This window comes from Tauraco erythrolophus, chromosome 2, assembly GCF_009769465.1.
Source record: "Tauraco erythrolophus isolate bTauEry1 chromosome 2, bTauEry1.pri, whole genome shotgun sequence".
NCBI classification, from domain to species: domain Eukaryota; kingdom Metazoa; phylum Chordata; class Aves; order Musophagiformes; family Musophagidae; genus Tauraco; species Tauraco erythrolophus.
Window position 1 is genome coordinate 68,872,159 of NC_141466.1, and position 19,164 is coordinate 68,891,322.

The 19,164-nt window shown below is 43.4% G+C and overlaps 1 protein-coding gene across 1 annotated transcript in view; it reads right to left on the reverse strand.

The window, feature by feature from the left end:
* Positions 1 to 18,684, reverse strand: part of PKHD1 (PKHD1 ciliary IPT domain containing fibrocystin/polyductin) — a 272,553-nt gene extending 253,869 nt beyond the window's left edge. The window contains exons 1-12 of the mRNA XM_086623983.1: positions 18,633 to 18,684; positions 17,455 to 17,532; positions 16,326 to 16,470; positions 15,241 to 15,340; positions 11,021 to 11,078; positions 9,575 to 9,653; positions 7,295 to 7,369; positions 6,003 to 6,067; positions 4,958 to 4,997; positions 4,338 to 4,408; positions 1,698 to 1,799; positions 1,298 to 1,393 (exon numbers count right to left, since the gene is read on the reverse strand). Coding sequence (XP_086480109.1) covers positions 1,298 to 1,393; positions 1,698 to 1,799; positions 4,338 to 4,408; positions 4,958 to 4,997; positions 6,003 to 6,067; positions 7,295 to 7,369; positions 9,575 to 9,653; positions 11,021 to 11,078; positions 15,241 to 15,340; positions 16,326 to 16,470; positions 17,455 to 17,532; positions 18,633 to 18,684 — 961 coding nt within the window. The remainder of the gene's footprint in view (positions 1 to 1,297; positions 1,394 to 1,697; positions 1,800 to 4,337; positions 4,409 to 4,957; positions 4,998 to 6,002; positions 6,068 to 7,294; positions 7,370 to 9,574; positions 9,654 to 11,020; positions 11,079 to 15,240; positions 15,341 to 16,325; positions 16,471 to 17,454; positions 17,533 to 18,632) is intronic.
* Between the last annotated feature and the right edge of the window lie 480 nt (positions 18,685 to 19,164).

Consider the following 19,164-nt stretch of genomic DNA (forward strand, 5'->3'; position numbering starts at 1 on the left):
TTCCGGGCTGCCAGTGCACATTGCCGGCTCATGTTGAGGCTTCTCATCCATCAGCACTCCCAAGTCCTTTTCCTCAGGGCTGCTCTCAATCCATTCTCTGCCCAGCCTGGACTTGTGCTTGGGTTTGCCCCAACCCACCTGCAGGACTTTGCACTTGGACTTGTTGAACTTCATGAGGTTCACACAGGCCCACCTCTCCAGCCTGTCAAGGTCCCTCTGGATGGCAACCCTTCCCTCCAGCGTGTCCACAACACCACACAACTTGGTGTCATCAGTAAACTTGCTGAGGTTGCACTCGATCCCACTGTCCATGTCACCAACAAAGATGTCAAATAGCACTGGCCCCATTACCAACCCCTGAGGAACACCACTCGTCACTGGCCTCCACTTGGACATTGAACCGTTGACCACAACTCTTTGAGTGCGACCATCCAGCCAATTCCTTATCCACCGAGTGGTCCAATAATTCCATAAAAAATCATTTTATGCACAATAATTTCCTACTGCAATGCTCCACTCAAGCAGAGTCCCCAGAATCATCTGCAGTAGCTCTAGTTCAGCTATCTTTCCTCTAAATATTATCCATGTTTTCCCACTCCCTCATTTTCCACAGCCCTACACACCAGGCTGACTTTCTTCCCACCATCACTCATCCGAAAGCTGCAGGCAGAGCTCTCCACCTTGCCTTTTCTTGCTACAGAATCATAGAATAATTTGGGTTGGAAGAGACTTTCAAAGGCCATTCAGTCCAACCCCTCTGTAGTAAGCAGGGACATCTTCAACTAGATCAAGTTCCTCAGAGTCCCATCCAACCTGACCTTGAATGGTTCCACGGATGGGTCATCTACCACTTCTCCGGGCAACCTGTGCCAGTGTCTCATCACCCTTACCTTAAAAAGTTTCTTCCTTATGTCTAGTCTAAATCTATCCTTTTTCAGTTTAAAACCATTACCCCTTGTCCTATTGCTACATGCCCTAGTAAAAAGTCTATCCTCATCTTTCTTGTAAGCCCCTTTTAAATATTGAAAGGCCGCAATAAGGTCCCCCCAGAGCCTTCCTTTCTCCAGGCTGAACAATCCCAACTCTCTCAGCCTGTCTCCATAGGAGAGGTGCTCCAGCCCTTGGATCATTTTTGTGGCCTTCCTCCCCATCAAATCTAGGAGAAACTGGCTTGATGTTGAAGCAGACAGCATTTCGGGAAGATCGGCTTCTTGTTTGTGTTCATCACCAAACAATTTCTGCCCTATGTTTCCATGTGTGTTTGCTGTTTGGACCTTCAGTTATATGAATACTGTACCTGGCTGGGGGGCATCAAGCCTCCTGCCCTTGCCAACAGGCTCAGTGGTGCATCTGATTTGCTGGGGAGAGACGTGCTTGACTTTACAGGGGACACCTGGCAGCAAGAAAAGGAGATAAATGTTCTGTATGAGAGCTGGAAACCCAGTGGAGCTGCAGCATGAACCCATCTTGTTTCCAAAAGGGGTCAACGCTTAGCTAAAAGCCTGGGCTTGTACTATCAAGGAAGCAAAACAGTTCATGCCCACAGTCAGAATAACTGGACCTTCCTGATGGTGAGTTCTACAAGTCTCAAACTAGTATCTATGAACGTCAGTTGGGTTTTATGGTCAGGGCCATGAGCACTGTATTGGGAAAAAAAAAAAAAAATAAATAATTATTTCACACATTTCTCCTCTTACCTGCAGCAGTGACCTGCACCGGCTCCTCGAAGAAATCCCCAGTGACAGTGAGATCAGTGCCTCCTCCGAGACTCCCACCAGCTGGGAACACAGAGGCTATCTCTGGAGGGGAAGGAAAAGGGGAATCTGAAAACAAGCATTGGAAAGGTTAATCCTAACCCTATTTTTGTCAGAGCCAGCAGTGCACTTGCACTGTTTCCAGCCGGAGCAGGCTCCTGTGAATGAAACTGGCATCTCGCTGATCCTTCCCAGGGGTTTTGGCAGCCGCTAGGATTACACCCGGAACGAACAACATGGATAACTTGGCCGCGTGGCAGGAGAAACACTGTAATGCTTGGGCTGTTACTTAGCAGTGGCTGCATCTGTCATGCTCAGATTGCAAACCAGTATATTCTATGCTATTGAGGAGCTCTGCAAAAATAAAAAGGTGGAATTAAAACTGTTTTAATCCTTTTGACCTTCTCTGACTTGCTTCTCAATTTAGCCTCTAAGTTAAGATGTTACCACACTTTCCAATCATCCCTTTGGGCTTCAGGGACAAACGGAAGGAGCTGAACATCTGACATATGAGTGTCCATATCTTGACCACGAGAATCTTTCAGGATTTTATCTCAGTCATGCTCTTCCACACTAGACACCAATTTTTCTCTTTGACGACATTTACTCACTTTGCACTCAGATGTCCTAGTTTAACCACCCAATTGTAGTTACATAGTTGTCCTGGTTTTAGCTAGGACCGGGTTAGCTCTTCTTTTTAGCAGCTAGAAGAGCTCCGTGTTTTGGTTTTACTCAGAGGCTCGCTCTGAGAAGAATGCTGATAGCAAGTTGATGTTTGTGGTTGGACGTGAAACTACAAGGACTTTTCAGTGTGCCGGAGTGCAGAAGAACAGCAGGACAAGGAGGCCACGATTCCCCTTGTGATTTGTGGTGGAACTTAAGAGTGAGGGCCAAACAGTATTCCATATCATGCAGCGTCATGCCCAGTATAAAAGTGAGGGTCAGCCGGACAGAAGGGCTTTTGCACTTTGGCTCTTTCGCCGCTTTTGCTCTTTTGCGCTTGCTGCGCTTTTGCTCTATTGCCTTTTTTCCCCCCCCTCTCTCCCAGTACGCCCACTCTTGGAGTACTATCTCTCTCTCTCTGCCCCTCTGTATTTTGGGGCCTCGTGTTCGTCCAGGATTGCAGCTTCAGGACGAGACAGGCTTCGCATACGAGGGGGTGGTGAGCATCTGCCCTGTGTATTAAATCATCTGTATTTAATTGTTCTTATCTCAACCCACGGGTTTCCCGTTTCTCCTTTAATTCTCTCCCTCATCCCTGGGGCTGGGGGAGGGGGAGTCAACGACTGTGGGGAGGGCAGTTTGGTTGCTGGAGCAGCCTAATCCACAACAATAGTTTTGAAAAAAAGACTGATAAGAAAGACGAGGGATGTTGGTCTATATCTGCATTTTTTAATTCATCTGGTATTTAAACTTTTCTTTTACAACATTGACTACTGGCTAGTACTGGCTAAGCTCAGTACAGTCTATTAGCAAATCTTGTTTCTGCTGACACTCTGCCAATAGCCAACTTCATGCAGGGTTATTTCATTTCACTGTGCCTCAGTTTGTAAATAAGGGCATAAAATTACCATCCTTTACAAAGTTCTTTGAATTTATAGGCAAAACAAGTTGTATTCTATAAACAACACACAAAACATGTTTTTTTTAAAAAAAGCCTTTTTTACCTCTTGAATAAGCTTCTCAGATACAGCCCATAATGAACTAGTGCGTTCATTACATTAATTTCAGCCAACTTAATGGCAAAAACTTGATGGGACCTCGGTGAGGACCTATGCACATGAACTAAGTGGTCTTTCAGCTTTATGCAACCTCTAAGGTCAAAGGCTGCCCAGTGCTCTGCAGCCCCTGATCTCCTACTTCTGCTTTGGCTGTTGGGCATACAGCCTTGCTGAATCTTGGACACTGTTTGCCCACGACCACAATCTTGAGCAAGTGCTCAGTATTTCATTGTCTGCTGTCTACAATATAACTGGAAAGGTTATTGTTGATGTGTCTTGATTTTATTTAAACTAATGGTGTAGTAACCTGCCATTCACCATTTATCCAGAACTCAATTCTTCAAGTGGTTGAACATCATCTCATGCTTGTAGCTGATGTGGGATCTTTCTCATACTAAGGTCTGCATTTCTAAACTCTCAACTTTACCAAATTTAATGTATGTGATTTAAGGTGAAAAGTTTCTCTAGATGCAAGATCTCAAGTCTACAACTGATTTGACAGGAAAAGGAGAAACAATAAAGCAGTGTCATCTCAAATCCTGCCATACTGCCATTCTCTGGCTGACTGTCTCACATTAGGCTGTCCAAAACAGAGTTCAAACATATCCCTCTCTGAGAGGAACAGTAACTCACTGGGGATGTAAGGTACAGCCCATGGCAGCACATCCAGCCTTAGCACATAAATCTGGTCTTCCTGAAAGTTCTGATCTGCAGCTTTTTGTGTACTCAAGCCCACATCCTCCCAGAATGAGGACAAAACAGGATTACATTCTCAGGAAGAGCAACAATGAAAGGTCTTATCTTAGACCACACTGAGACGGCCAAAGGACAGTGCGGGCAGTGAGGTGGATCAGTGCAATACCTGAATGCGTTTGATACAAGAAAAGCTCCTGTTTGGCACTGATGAGCCAAGCGCCTTTGTGTATTGCTGACCTGCAAGAGAGAAAATGCCTGAGAGATCCTTGGCCATTGAAGTTAAAGTAGAGCTGGACACTCACTCTCCAGCTAAACGGTGGAACATTTCTACAAGGACCAACACCACCTTTCACCAGCACATTGAGACATTGATTCAAGAGACCCCATTATACAGAGTAACTCTATTACAAGTACCATCTCATTGTAAAGTATGGGTTTGACACTGTCAAAACCCATTTTCACTTCTTTTTATGGCTAAACTCTTTGCCATTTGGATGAAGAGCTAAGAGTGAGGTGAAAGGATTTTATTCACCTAGGCTTAACAGATGACTTATGCTTTGGGTGCTGAAGCTAAAGTATTAAAACCTCAAAGCAAAGATACTTTGTGGAGGAACATTCTCGCTTTTCATTCCCAATCTGATGACCGTCTTCAAGATCGTAAAATCTTATTTCTAAGGAGTGAAAAACAAGATTAGTAAAAACATCATGCACTTATCCTGGACTCAAATGGAGCTGTGTCCTCATACAAAACCACAGAAAAAGAAAGAAAAATATTCTTTTACTCACTTTCCTTTGTTAAACACTGAGAAGCTAACATTGTGGGACCCTGGAGGAGAGAAAAGCAGTAAGATTTACGGCAGAAGCACAGAGGGCTCCATGAAGAGTGCATCCTACCAAACCTTGCCCAGGTGTCGTGGGCCTGATTCTCCTCTTCCTTGCAGTGTAATGGCATTGATTTCAGCAGTGTGTGTGTGCAGGAACTGAACCAAGTATCAGCTCAGGGAGCTTAGAGCCCTAGATCATAGGTAAAGTATACTGCAGATAAATACAGTCATGTGGCTCAAATCTGCAAGCTGAATCTCAGGGGCAGGATTTGGTGGCCTAAGTGCTTTATGTCACCTTAGACCCTATAGAACCTATCTGACCTCACTTGCCATCCTAAGAAGGTGCAGACCTCCTTCAAGACCTCCATTATCTGACACACCTCTGGAGAGATCTGAGATACCTCAAGACATCTCTGAAGTTCTCTGTTGCACCACTATCTACATGACAGCTAGATATTAATTTCTGTTTTATATATTTAACTCAGATCATCTTTCCCAAGCAGGAAGCTTGCTGCTCAAACAAAAGCTCGGAAAGAACTCAGAAGCTTCTTCAAAGTGCTAGGAAGCAAGGAAAAATGAAAAGGATCCAACCTGCTACTAGAGAGACCATGAATAGAAGTGGGCACCCAATTTATTCCTCTCTGATAACAGAGCAGTAAAGGTAATGTTTATCACATACCAGGAGGAAAAAAGTGGGGGGGGAAAAAGTAAACTGACCAAAGGTCCTAAATAATATTGGTACTTTCAGTAGCATTCACTTCATCTCTGTCATGGTTTCACTTGAGCGCTGCACTTCATTTTCCCCCAAGGCTGTGCAGAGGACACAGATCACCGCAGTGGCTGTTGAACTGTGGCAAGCCCTGACATGAAGCAAGTTTTCTGGACTCAACCCTGAGCCAAATTCTGAACTGGAGACAGCATAAGAACTTGTGATGGACACCCTCTCTCTGCCCTCTGGATTTGCAGGAAGAACAGAAACCCATGCGTTTTTCCCCTTTTTCACCAACCTATATGGTTCCCTTCCACTCGGCACTGCAGGGTCCCCAGTCCATCCTCTGCCCGAATAGGGTAGCTGTGGAGACACAAAGGACTTTGCTAAGACTTGTGAGCAAAAAGAGTAAAAAGCCAGTGAGAACCATCTAACCAAAGATGTGGACTTACACATCTCAGCTAGTCACATTTGCCTTCCTTTAGAAATGAAGAAGAGAAACAGGTGGGATGGGAGAGGAACAATCCATCTCCCCACTGACCATCAGGAGCTTAGCAGCTTAGGAGGAAGGCTACCACCAGCACCCAGTGCTCCAGAACAGCTCCTTTACCCTTGTTACCAGAAGCTGATCCTGCTCATGACCTTAAGAACTCCCATTTAACATAAGAGCAGAGGGTGAGGGTAAATAGAACAATGAAAGTGTTTCCTCTCTACTTGCTCCTCTGCATGGCCCTAATCTGTAAGTAGGAGCAGGCAGCAATTAAATCAGATATGCTGGCATTACATCAACCTTCTGGAGCCACGGAACGAAGCAAGACCCATCATCAACTCACATTTGCATACAAGTCTCTCTCCTGAGAGCCAGAAGGAACTTTACGGCACAATAAAAGGGCCTGCTGAGGACCCCAGGAGCCTTAACACTGACTTCTGCAGGAGCAGGTTTTTCCCCTTGTTCCCCGTAAAAGCAGCCTCCCTTTTCCAGGGCTCACAGGTGCTGTGGTAAGTGCATCATTCATAAAAAATGCTTCTGCAGAGTCCACGTTTTTTTTTCCGTAATTCAACAGGGTGCAAAAGCCAGCAGTCTAAAGTGTCTCCTGCAACTTGCAGAAGACAATGATACATTGATACCAGTAAAGGAGCAGTGCTAGGGCCCAGGTACCAAAGTCTGTCTGCCTATGGAGTTACATTTTTAGAATTCTGTTTGCCCAGTTTGGGCTCAGGTCACCTAACCCAGCTTTCACATTAGTGTCTGTATATGACTAAAGACAATGCATTGACCTGAGTCAATAAGCAGCTTGGAAATAACTCCCCTGTTTTGAAGTCTAAAGAGCTGAACAGATGCGGCCAGGGCATCACATATCATCTCCAGGCCAGAGAGCAGCCCCTAGCCATCCCTGGTTATGGCTAGTGCCCCAGAGAGACAGCAGTTCTCACCCATCCCTGTCATGGACCATATGGTCAACTTCCCATGGTCCCTCTCCATCTTAAGCCAAAGCAGAAAAGCTTCTTCAAAAGCCAAGAAAAGTTTGTGTGCCTGAGCTGTGCTGAGCCCTTGCATCAAGAGAAACCAAAGTTAAGTCAAGAACTCACATGCTTCCAGCTCGCCTGTCAGCAAAAGAGCAGAGACTGGTCCATCCATCTCCTTCTGCCACAAGGATAGCTGGTCTAGGCAAAGAAATCAACAGGGAAGATGAGATACAATACAACAAAGTTTCACAAATGAAATCCTGATCCTGTTAAAATTAGCAGCTGATATTTTCAAATGGGACAGGGATTTCCCTTCACTTGTATTTAACATTTACCACCTTCCAAGAAAACCAGACAAAGTCTAATCTCTTCTCTCTTCACCTGCAAAGCGTATTCTGCAAATACTGCAGGAACTGCACCTCTGTAAAGATTGCTGCAGGACAATTTGAGACACCCATGCTAGCTCTAAATGACATGATATCTCTTCCCTGTAAGGAAGTATTGGAAGTCTGAGCTGCAGAAGAACTATACAGCACCATGCTCATACAGTCATACTGCTTCAAGGTGCAGCTCAGTCATTTCTTTATTTCATTGAGGAAAAACACTACAAACAACCTTTACTAGAAATCATCCAAGTGCCTAATAATAAATTAAAGTATCCCCACCTTGTTCAAGTATCCCTACCTTAAAGAATCAATATGGCAATGGACAACTTCCATTGGAGAGAATGAATCAGGTGGGAGCAATAAATCCACAGTAATTAGCATAATAAGCAAAGGTTAGCAATGATTCTTTAAGAATTAACAGGCAATTAAAGAAAATATGCAATTAAGACTTGTAGTGTAAACACTTTGTTATGACCCATGCTTCAGAGTGTAATTTTATGAGGCTTTATTGAGAGTTTGCTTTTATTAATACAGCTTGCTGATATTGAGATGCCTTTCCATATAAGGATGAAAAGAAAAAAAACAGTGCTGCAAAACATTTGGTCCAGCATCACTGGACCATTGCATCCCATACAAAGTGTGGAAAAGAGTGCAGAACATGCTTGGAAGTATAAGAACAGTCCTCTCTTTTGTTCCAAATCCTGAATCAGTGTGACTGAGGGACAGACTGCTCTGGTCAAGTCCAAGTCCTCACCTGTTATGTATTTACCACGCACCAAAAATGGGCAAATTATTCATGTGAAGTTAAGATGTGACTCTGTTGGGTATGCTAAGATTTTGAGGCAATTTCCTTTCTGGCAATGGTGGGGTTAGGCTGTAAATGAGTAATCTAGCAATGGAGCATGCAGGCACATCCAACCTGCAGTCAGGCAGACCGGCCTTTCTTCCCACTGATCAAAGGTTTCACAGTTCCACTACAGGCAGGTAAAACAATAATTAATATCGAACAAAGGATGCTGATGTGCCTCCAGTGAGCAAAAATGTAGGGCTGAAAAACAGGTGCAGCTGGTATGGCAGGAATCAGCACTGGACTTTCACTCACACAAGCAAAGAATTTAGTTACTTAGTAAAGGACATTTCTGTTCAGCCTGAGAAATAGTTAAAAAGCATCTAGTGGTCAAGTATCTGCTGCTGCAACCAAAATGTCTAACTACTGAGAATACACACCACCCTCGGCTCCTGAAATGATCCTTAAAACGCCAGCACAGTAACCATAGATTAATAGTTTATCTTTAAAATACTCACCTGGGCTTAGTTCTTCACTGCCATTGACACAAGCGTAAGGAAATTGTAATGCAGTAGAATGAGAACACTTCCATACATACGGAAACACATATGACAGACAGGTCAGCGTGCAGGCTCATTTTGGATTCACTGTGCTTGAAGTGCTGCTGGCTTGAGGTAAATTTTAAAATTCTACCTGCTTTGCTTTGTCACATGTAACCATAGAAGCAGCAGAAAATAAAAATCAAGCCTTCCTTCAGAACAAGTGACCAGGGAGGGCTTAAAGCAGTGAACAACAAAGCCTTTTGTCTCAAAATACTTCTGCTTTGTCTTCTGACTCACCAGAGCATCTGTTTCAAATTAATAGTTCTTCTAAAAATGCAAATGGAAGGGAAAATTTATTTAACTTTTAGATTCTGACATTATTTTAATTAGTTAAATTTTAATTTGCTAGTCAAAATAAAATCTACAGCAACCAGACGCAATTACAGTACAATTCACACTGAGCAGTGATTGACTGTGCTGCCAGTAAACAAACCAACTAGCTTAATGGACCAGTTGCAATTAGATTAACAAAGTTTGCTGGAGCCCAACTCATGAGCTGCAATAAACCACAAAGGAAGTAAATAGCAATTCTGGGCCAACTGGTTGCAATTTATTGCTGTCAAGGATGCTGATGGAAGAAATTCCAATTTACAGGGAATGGGTCAGATAGCAGCCTATATAAAATTACCCATCAATATAATCCACGTTGAAGTCCAGGGTCTCGTATCTTCCAGCAATTGTCTTCCCATGGATCTCTATTAAATTTCCTGTTTAAAAGAAATTTGAAATTGAAGAGAGTCTTTTAGAAGTAGCTAATTTGTATTTGCAAATTTTGTGAGCTGAACAAAAGAAATTCTCAGTCCTTGCAAATTTTGCAGAGGTGCCCAAGTGGTTGACATCTACTCTCAGCTTCTACCATAGTTCAAGGTGACTTTGGACTTAATTCACCACACACGTCTTTGTTTCCCACAAAAAAGTCCATTCCTGATTTTTTTTTTGGCAGATCTCTAGTATTTGTACTGAGAATATACTTTCCTCAATTCTTTTAACTAAACCCCACATTCTAACCAAATTCCACTGTAGAACCTCATGAGGCAACCAAATGACATCATTTGTACACTAGACAGGGTCAAGGTCTAGAGAAGGACCTTAGCATATATGTGGCCAGCTGAATCAATCCCAACACTCCCTTGACCACGCTGGGTGACAGCTTGGTTCAGTTGCCTGCACAGAGGTGTCTTAAATCATTTGAGACACCCTATAGTCCCATGTGGCTCCAGAAGGGAATGAGTCTTCCTGGTTCTGTGTCATATCTACCTGCTCCATGTGGGTCCTTCATGTTCCAGGACATCTCAGATAACACCAGACACTTAGTGTTACCCTCACGTTCTTCACTGACTACACTAGGAGGTCAAACATCCAGCTAACATGTAGAAACCTCCATAGAGACAACCTAAAGCAAGGCATGAGAATCTGGAGCTGAACTTCACCTGAAAATAACTGGAAATGAGGGATGGACTTAGATATAGGAGCATTTATGTGATCTAATCATCAAGGTATCTCTCTGCACTCTTGAGACACCAAAATGTTTTCATTAATCTTTACTTTGGAAATCGGCATTTCAGTTTTCTCTAAAGAAGCCTGCAAATACAAACAGAGTAGAAATAGGGGGAAAAAATCTTCCATACACCAGTTAACTGTTCAGACCAAAACCAGTGATTGTCTTCTCACATAACTTTAAAGCCTGATCTAAAGCCCCATTAACTAAAAGGTCTGTATGGCATTACAATATCACCACATAATAGCTAATTCTTCTTAAAACTGTTACTAAATAGGGTCAGATGACTTGAGAGTTGAGACTGATTAGACCTATCCATCTGCTGAACATCATCTCCCTACTCAGGCAGGTAAGCACCAAACAACCTGGTCACCGTGCATTACCCACTCATACCCAGTGCTGCAGACTCTCTCCTGTTGTGCAAACCCATTTTCCTATTCAGCATGAGCCTGGACATTAAGTTCTGAAGGTGCCCATTTTAATTGCCAGCAAGACAGATCCCTCGTAAGGAGAAAGACAGTATGGAACATCAAATAATAATTAAAGTGGGCTCCAGCTTAAAGAAAGGTCCCATACCTGGGATGCCAGATGGGGGACTAATTTGGTAAACCACAGGTGTCTGCGCAGCAGAGAACTGCAAAGAGAATTTTTAGTTAAATGGCCGTCGTTTTCACAGCAGTCCAACAGGATCTGATTACGCATCACGCACAACACAGTTGGCAACCACATTTCAGAGACTCACACTTCAGATATGGTCTTTGAAGCAGTGTCCTGCTCTGAGAGAAAAGTACAAATATTCCCTTCTTGCCCCCTCTACATTCAGAATGTGGCTTACTGCTATTTTTATATCCTCTTTTGTGCTCAAATTGTCCACCCTGGCTTCAGTCAATTCCAGAACATACGGCTTAGTACACTATAAAATTTCTAAGCCATGGCTTTATCTGAAGTTGAGACCTCCATTTTGTCTTGCATTATGGCACTATTTTTCTTCCCAATAGCGTACTCTTAAAAACTATTACTACATCACGGAAGTTAAATACTCCAGCTAGCCTTCAGCAAGCTTGTTGGGTACCCTAAAGCAGTGTAGTAAGGAAAATCTTTGTGTTGGCACATCTCAATGCAGTATAATACATCAGAGGTGTCTTTGGGAAAGCACTACCTTGGCCTCTGAGGGAACAGCAAGGAAACAATGGAAATCTGCTGTGAAGTACTATTTTTGACTTAAAGGGAGCCCAAGAAGGAGCAGAGAGATTGTGCTTTGAAGTAAGCCTCTCAGAAGATGCGGAACACACAAGAACCCTTTCTGAGTGGAGGAATGTCATCATCAGCATCTCGAAGTATCTGAGACACACAGATACTTGACCTGGCACATCCTTTAGCTGCATCTTCAACAAGTAGGACAGCCCTTTCACCCCTTTTCTCTAATCAACTCTAAAATCTGTGGGTCTTTTTTTAAACAAAATTACTCTAGAAATTTTTTGCCTAGACTGACACCAATCCTTTTCTAATGGCATTGTGTGGGACCACTAGCCATCTGTCAAGTGGCCAGCAGCACACATGGTCCTCTACACACTGTTAACTCATGTGGAACCAGTATATTCTGTAAATGTCCCTGTCCCTCCCTGGAAGATGGCAGACAAAACAAGACAAATAAATGGATTGCTTCATCAGCTAAAAAGTACCTTATGTCCAAATTGAGCATCTGGATCCCAGGACTAAAGGAAATAAAAAGGCAGTGGAGACCCTTAGTAACTGTTTAAAGAATTCCTGCTGTGGATACAGAGTTGTCTCCACTAGGTATTAACCACTGCTGAGTTGGCTGCATACCATCCTGTAACAAGCTGATGTAGCTGAGAGTGTGGTCTCATATCAGTGGGAACGTACCTGGACAGGCAATAAAAAAAAAGCTGGATATCTTGGGAAAGCCACAAGGAGAGTTATGAAAAGGGAAGGTGGGTTCTTGGACTACAGCCATATGAGTAAAGAAAATAGCTTGGAATCTGCAATTTAGAATTATAGAATCATTTAGGTTGGAAAAGACCTTTAAGATCCCAAGTACAAGTACAGGTTGGGTAGAGAATGGATTGAGAACAGCCTGAGAAGCAGGAACAGCCTGGGGGTGCTAGATGAGGAGCTCAACATGAGCCGGCAACGTGTGCTGGCAGCCCAGAAAGCCAACCGTATCCTGGGCTGCATCCAAAGCAGCATGGGCAGCAGGTCGAGGGAGGGGATTCTGTCCCTTACTTTGCTCTAGTGACACCCCACCTGGAATACTGCGTTCAGCTCTGGGGTCCCCAGCATAAGGAGGACATGGAGCTGTTGAAGCAGGTCCAGAGGAGGGCCACGAAGATGATGCGAGGGCTGGATCCGCTCTCCTCTGAAAACAGGCTGAAGGAGTTGGGGCTGTTCAGCCTGGAGAAGAGAAGGCTCTGGGGAGACCTTCGAGCAGCCTTCCAGTACCTAAAGGTGTTACAAGAAAGCTGGAGAGGGACTTTTTACAATGGTTTGGAGTGACAGGACAAGGGGCAATGGCCCGCTTTTAAACTGAAAGGGGGGGATTTCGATTAGATATAAGGAAGAAATGTTTTTTACAATGAGGGTGGTGAAGCACTGGAACAGGTTGCCCAGAGAACTTGTGGCTGCCCCATTGCTGGAAGTGTTCAAGGCCAGGTTGGATGAGGCTTTGAGCAGCCTGGTGTAGTGGAGGGTGTCCCTGCCCATGGCAGAGGAGTTGGAACTAGGTGATCTTTAAGGTTTCTTCTGACTCAAACCGTTCTATGATTCTACGATCATCAAGTCCAACTGTATTTGCCCAGGGACTATTGTGTCAATGTAAGGAAGTTCTCTCCCTACACCAAAAAGAAGGTGGCCTGATCTACACTGTCTACTGGGAGCAGACTTGCTATCACCCAAATAGGAAAAATTGCACCAAGAAGCAGCAGTTGGGTGATCCCAGGCAGTGCTGAAGAAGACATCCTGACCCTGCCTTGTTAACTAATACAGGCACAGCCTTGCATTTTACAGAGAAACCTTGGCAAAACCACATCAGTTCTTCCCTTCTCAGATGTCTGCTCTGAAAAATAAAAATGTCATCGTCTTTCCTCAGTGCAGCATTTGGCACTCTGGAAATGAAAATCATTATTTGAAAAGCAAGGGTCAGGTCCATCAAGGTATTCAGGGGTCTTGGGCTTAAGGTGACATATAAAAGCACTTGGCTTGTTCAGATTTTGTAAAATCCATTTGTCTCTTTGCTCTCTTAGGAGCTACAAATACCCCCATAAATCTGGCCTGCAATACTGCTAGCTGGCCAAATCCTGTTTCCATCCAAGTCATAAGCTGCTCAATTTCATTAACCTTACAGAAAAAGTACATTTCCTATGTGTCCCCATTCTCCAAATCACTCATTTCTCAGAGCCTTCTCCACACATCATCTTCCTGACCTTCTTTCTGAGCCCTCTCCCATCCTCACTTGCACTTAGAGGTGCTGCTGTCAGCCCAATAAATAGCTTAAACTCATTTGCTGAATCAGATCAAAGACATCATTACATATGCTGTGGTTTATTTCTGAGCTTTCCTTGAACCCTGTCCCCTTTCAAAGCTCAGTCTTCGCTTTTCCTCCTCCTCATGGTCACGTTAAAAATGAATGAGTAGCCACAAACTCCCTCCAGTGATTGCCACTTCTGAGAAGAAAGGGCAACGTCACACCATACCCTAGGCTGGAGCTGATGAGGAGAAAGAAGCCAAAAAAACAGCATGAAAAGTAGGGCCACTAGCTGACACGAGTCTTCTGAGCTGTTCAGACTTGTTGCTGCCTGCAGCGGGCTTTTTCAATCTAATGTGGAGGCAAAATTAATTTTTAATACGCATAGCTCCCAGGTCCCAGTCCCAAAACAAAGAGACATTGTGTTTTATTTAGCTTGGAATGTGCCTCATTAACAGCATCCCCTGGTGATTTTTCATCAACTCTCTAAGCTATCTGAACCACCCAACAACTCTTCAGCTTTAATGTGCAATTTACTGAAAACTGGGTTTTCTTGCTTGATACTCAAAGTTAGCACAGAGGTGGGACGTGACTTCCAAACACATCAGGCCTCATCCCGAAGCACACAGCCATGGTTAAGGATTCTGCTCTGCAGGAGATCCTGACCCCATTGTCATTAACTGGTCTAATACCACCATACCCCACCACAACCTCCTGAGACAATGTGCTTTGACATTGAGAGCCAAAGGGAAAATACTGGTCTGGGAGGAAGTACTGAGCTCTCAAAATAACTGAGCAACAGATATGAAATCACAACTGAGATCTGAGCTTTACAAGTCTTGTTCATCTTAAAGTGTGGAGATCTGTCCTAGACCTAGAGAGATGTCCTTTCCTGGAACCAGCTGTACCCATGGGAGGTGTTCTTGCCTATGGTTATGTGACAGTGTAGACTGTTAAGCGGCCACCCTTCAGCTTGGAGGGTAACACCAGAAGAAGCAACATAGGGTCTTTTGACACAATAGGGTCTTCTGGCTCTGTGGCTTAAGTGCAGAGACAGATCAACCTGGACTCAGATTTTTGATTCAGAAAGACCTCTTAGGTCACCTAGTCTATCCAGCGCCAGAATGATGAGTACCTCAATGCACCTAGTTTTAAGGAACAGAAGGAACATCCTAACTTCTCGTCCTGACATGCAAACAGACATACAGTATGAGATAATATCTCAACATATTCCCTGTGATACTATGCCTGAAGTCTGACACCTTTCAATGCCTTGAATTCTTTATCATCACTTCTATCCTTGCTTGGTGGTTACCTTGAAAGTATAGTTTTCTTTCTCCACCTCAGTCAGGTTGTTAATCTCATGTCCTTTAAAGATCACCTCCACGTAATACAAACCCTCCTGCGGTGAAGGCCTAGGTGGAAGAAAATGTGTTATATTATGTTTATACAGATTAGGTTTATTTTTTAGGAAATGCCAGGTTCTTCACAGGATCTCCATTCTTAGCAGGTCTGCTGAGGCTTCAACAGAGCAAAGAAAGTTTACACTGTGAACCCAAACTTTACACATATGAACCCAAACTTTACACATATGAACCCAAACTCTAAAACTACAATTTAAAAGAAATATAGAGGTACAGCAAGAAATTACAGTTAAGTGCAGAAGGTGACAGGACTATATCAGAACCCTATCTAAATTGTTCATTAATGCAAAACACAGACATGCTCATTAGATGTGCTCAGACAACAATTGTTATTCATGAGTATTAAAATAACCCAGGGCTGCCTGGATCTACAAGGCATCTTGATCATGGTTTGCAAATTAACGCTGCATCCTTACCACACACAGTTTGTCAGCACAGCATTCAGAAGAATTAAGTCCCAGCCAACTCATAGCAGCAAGAGATGGAAGAGCCCTATTAGGGTCACTCTTACAGCCTCGAGACACCCCTGGTCTTCTAGTCAAACAGTCTTCTTGAAAGTTATGACAGGACAGAAAACAGTGAGCTTAGATTGCCCAGGTGGTGCTTGAAACTGTGTTTGTTTTCTGGTCTACTCAACCTCTCTGTATGATCTTGCACAGATCAAGGACACCAAAAGCTGGTAAAATCCCCTGCAAGATTTTCTTGGGGAGTTTTGCATCTAAGAAATAGATGTCTACAAACCTTTGAAGATCTGAGTTTAGCCTCTCCAAGAAGCTTCACTCTGACCCTCATGCTAGGTAGCCTAGTGCTTCATTAAGTTGAAACAAGAATAAATGCAACACATCTTAGGAGGTGCTCAGATGCAGTCACAGGAATTCCTTCAACTTCCAAACTACCCGTACAGACACTGAAAGAAAAGGAGGATCTTACCAGACAAACAGCAAGGTCTTGCCCACACCATAGTCATGGATCATACCTTGTTCTGCATCTTATAGTGTGTAAGTCAAAATACAGAGGAGAGACATCACATGGCAACCTGGGCAGCTCTGGATTCACCAGGGACACCTCCAGCTGTAACACGCTGGCTGAAGAGACAGGTTCTAGCTGGTGAGATGTTGAGCCTAAATAATCAGAGTCAATCAGAAGAGCTCCGAGGACAGGATCACTCACATTCAGTCACACATAACAAATATTTTTGAATTTCCAACCCAGTTTCTTTTTAGGAACAATGCTTAGAGCCCTTAATCAGGCTTTTTAAAATCACATTTGTCTAATTTCATATTGCAGTGGTTTGACTCCATCCAGCAACCAAGCACCACACAGTTGCTCACTTACCCTCAGGTGGGATAGGGGAGAGAATGGGAAGGGTAAAAGTGAGCGAACTCGCAGGTTCAGATAAAAAGTTTAATACTTAAAAAGAAATAATATTGATAATTTAAAATTTGTAAGGAAAATAGAAAAAAAATAACACAGAGAGGAAAACAAAACCCAATACCTGAGCCTCCCTTCTTCCTTTCATTTCATCAGCTCTATGGGAATGCACAATATTCAAACAAATAAGACTGATACCATTGATCATAGTTATAAATGAAGGAGTGTCAGAATGACCAGCTAAACCGAATGCACAGTTGGCTCAGAAACCAACTCTCTTCTCAATGAATCAATGTTCAGCGCTGCAGAAAATCAGCCCTAGCTTTGCACAGTTGGTTTTGGGCTTCAATGAGCATGACATATCAATTTCTGTGATTTTCACTCAGATCTCATGTTCATCGTTAGTGTTTTTAAAGCTCCAGCATCACAGGAGTTATGAACAGAGCAGATTTTCAGCTTTTCTTCAAAAAAAAAAAGGTGGCAGGGAAGAAATTTCTAGCCTTACATCTGCAAAAATAAGGTAAAAAAATCTGACTTCTCTTGCTTAGAAAGAATTTAAAACCAAGCAACCATCAGCACTAGCTTATGAAGTGAAAATTTCAAGCCGATTTCATGTTATGGATGCCACAGCCCATGGCTCTGTTGTTTAGGGTTTGTCGCTCCAGTCACAAATCTCAGAATGGAGCTGATTCTGTTACTTTCAGACACATGCTTCATAAAAGTTTTAAACTCACCATCCAGAGTAATAGTAATCCACGTTCCTCCAGCAACACTGCCCTCTCGGGGCTTAATGAGCAATCCCGTGGCTGTCACTGCAAAAACAACCAAGTTACATGAGGCTGAAGTATAATGCAAACATCTAAAACATCTCATTCAGGATGAGACAAAGTGATCTGACAGCTGTCCTCCTGTGATCCCACCTTTCATCTCATTTCTCCTTCTCAGGCATTCAAGTTAGTAATATTGCTCGTTGTTTTTTCCCCCCAACCGTCTCCCCAGTGTAATAGTCCTGCTTCCCCTCAGGGTGGTTTTGATGCCTTCAGGGCTTGGTAAACCAAGCTACAGTCTGAGCCTCCTGTCTTCCTCGAGAATTGAAATAAAGACGATAAACCTCATGTTTATTCCCCCAGCTCTCAAAGAAATATGTTTGCTGACTGCTGTACACTCTCCCAAACTCAGGGCTGCCCACAAAATACATCCATTTCTGGCTCCAAGACAGCCTGTCTGGCTCTTTCTTGCCAAAGTCCTTAGGAAAGAAACACAGGCCTGGAAAGGAACTCTTGCTTGATGAAATTAAGTCACCTGTAACTTGCTACGCAATGCCTTTGTAAAGGCATCAAATGCTTAAGATAATTTAGGATTTATTCTGAGGACCCTCATCCTTTGAGGCTAAGAGATGACCCAGTGGCAGGCTGCTTTTTTTTTTATAGTCAATGATCAAAATTTTCCTGAAGTCCTTTTACAGTGATATCCAGTTTCCTGTTTAGCATTTCCAGAGATTTCCAACTTCTTAGCTGCACTTGAGTGCAATCTCATCGAACACCAACATTGATTGCTGAAGCTAAATATTGGACACACTTACATCATGAACCCTTAGTATCAACATGCAAACAATGATATGACTGTCATCAAGTGAACAAAAACCAAGGGGCATGAGATGAACCCAGGTAGAACAGGGCAAACTGACAACGAATCCAGAAATCTCCACTGGCTATGGAAATAATGTCATGAAAAGTCACTGGTAAGGGTGGACAGTGTCCAGTATGCTGCAGTCAATATCTCATAATATTCGACACCTTTCAGAGATGCTTCTCCATGCCTCACTCACATTCAGCCTGTATCCAACCCCGTGGCACTGGATTTTGATGGTGTTGTATGACCATTGCAGTAGGAAACAACATCTATCACCCACCTGCAAAGAATAGCAGCTCAGCACTCACACAGGATGATCTCCGAGGGTTCATCTTGAACTTTGGATGGAGATTTCACAAGACACTGGCTCCAGGATCATGGCTTTGGACCTTACGACCTTCCCTACAATATTAAAATATACCTCATCTGTATTCCTTCTTCACACAGCAAATCTGCAGGAGTAATGGTCTGCGTTACAGCAGACAAGATGGACTGCAATGTGGAATCACAGAGAAAACACTGATTCACCTCTCACACAGCATAAAGGATCAATATATTGCAAGCCATACTCTCTTCCTCACACGCAACAGACCTTTATAGAGCACATGCCCCTCTGAGCAGTCCACTTTTCACCCAAACTCAGGATGAGCTTTCCCTCACTGGGGCCATGTTTCAGGAGACTGATTCTGGTTAAGCATTTGGCACAGGTGAACTGTTGAAAGCAATTACAGGATTTAGAGTCAGTGGCATTAAACTCTTCTAGCTCTGTGTTGCTTCATGCAAAATTGTTGCATTTATTACACTAAATTAAA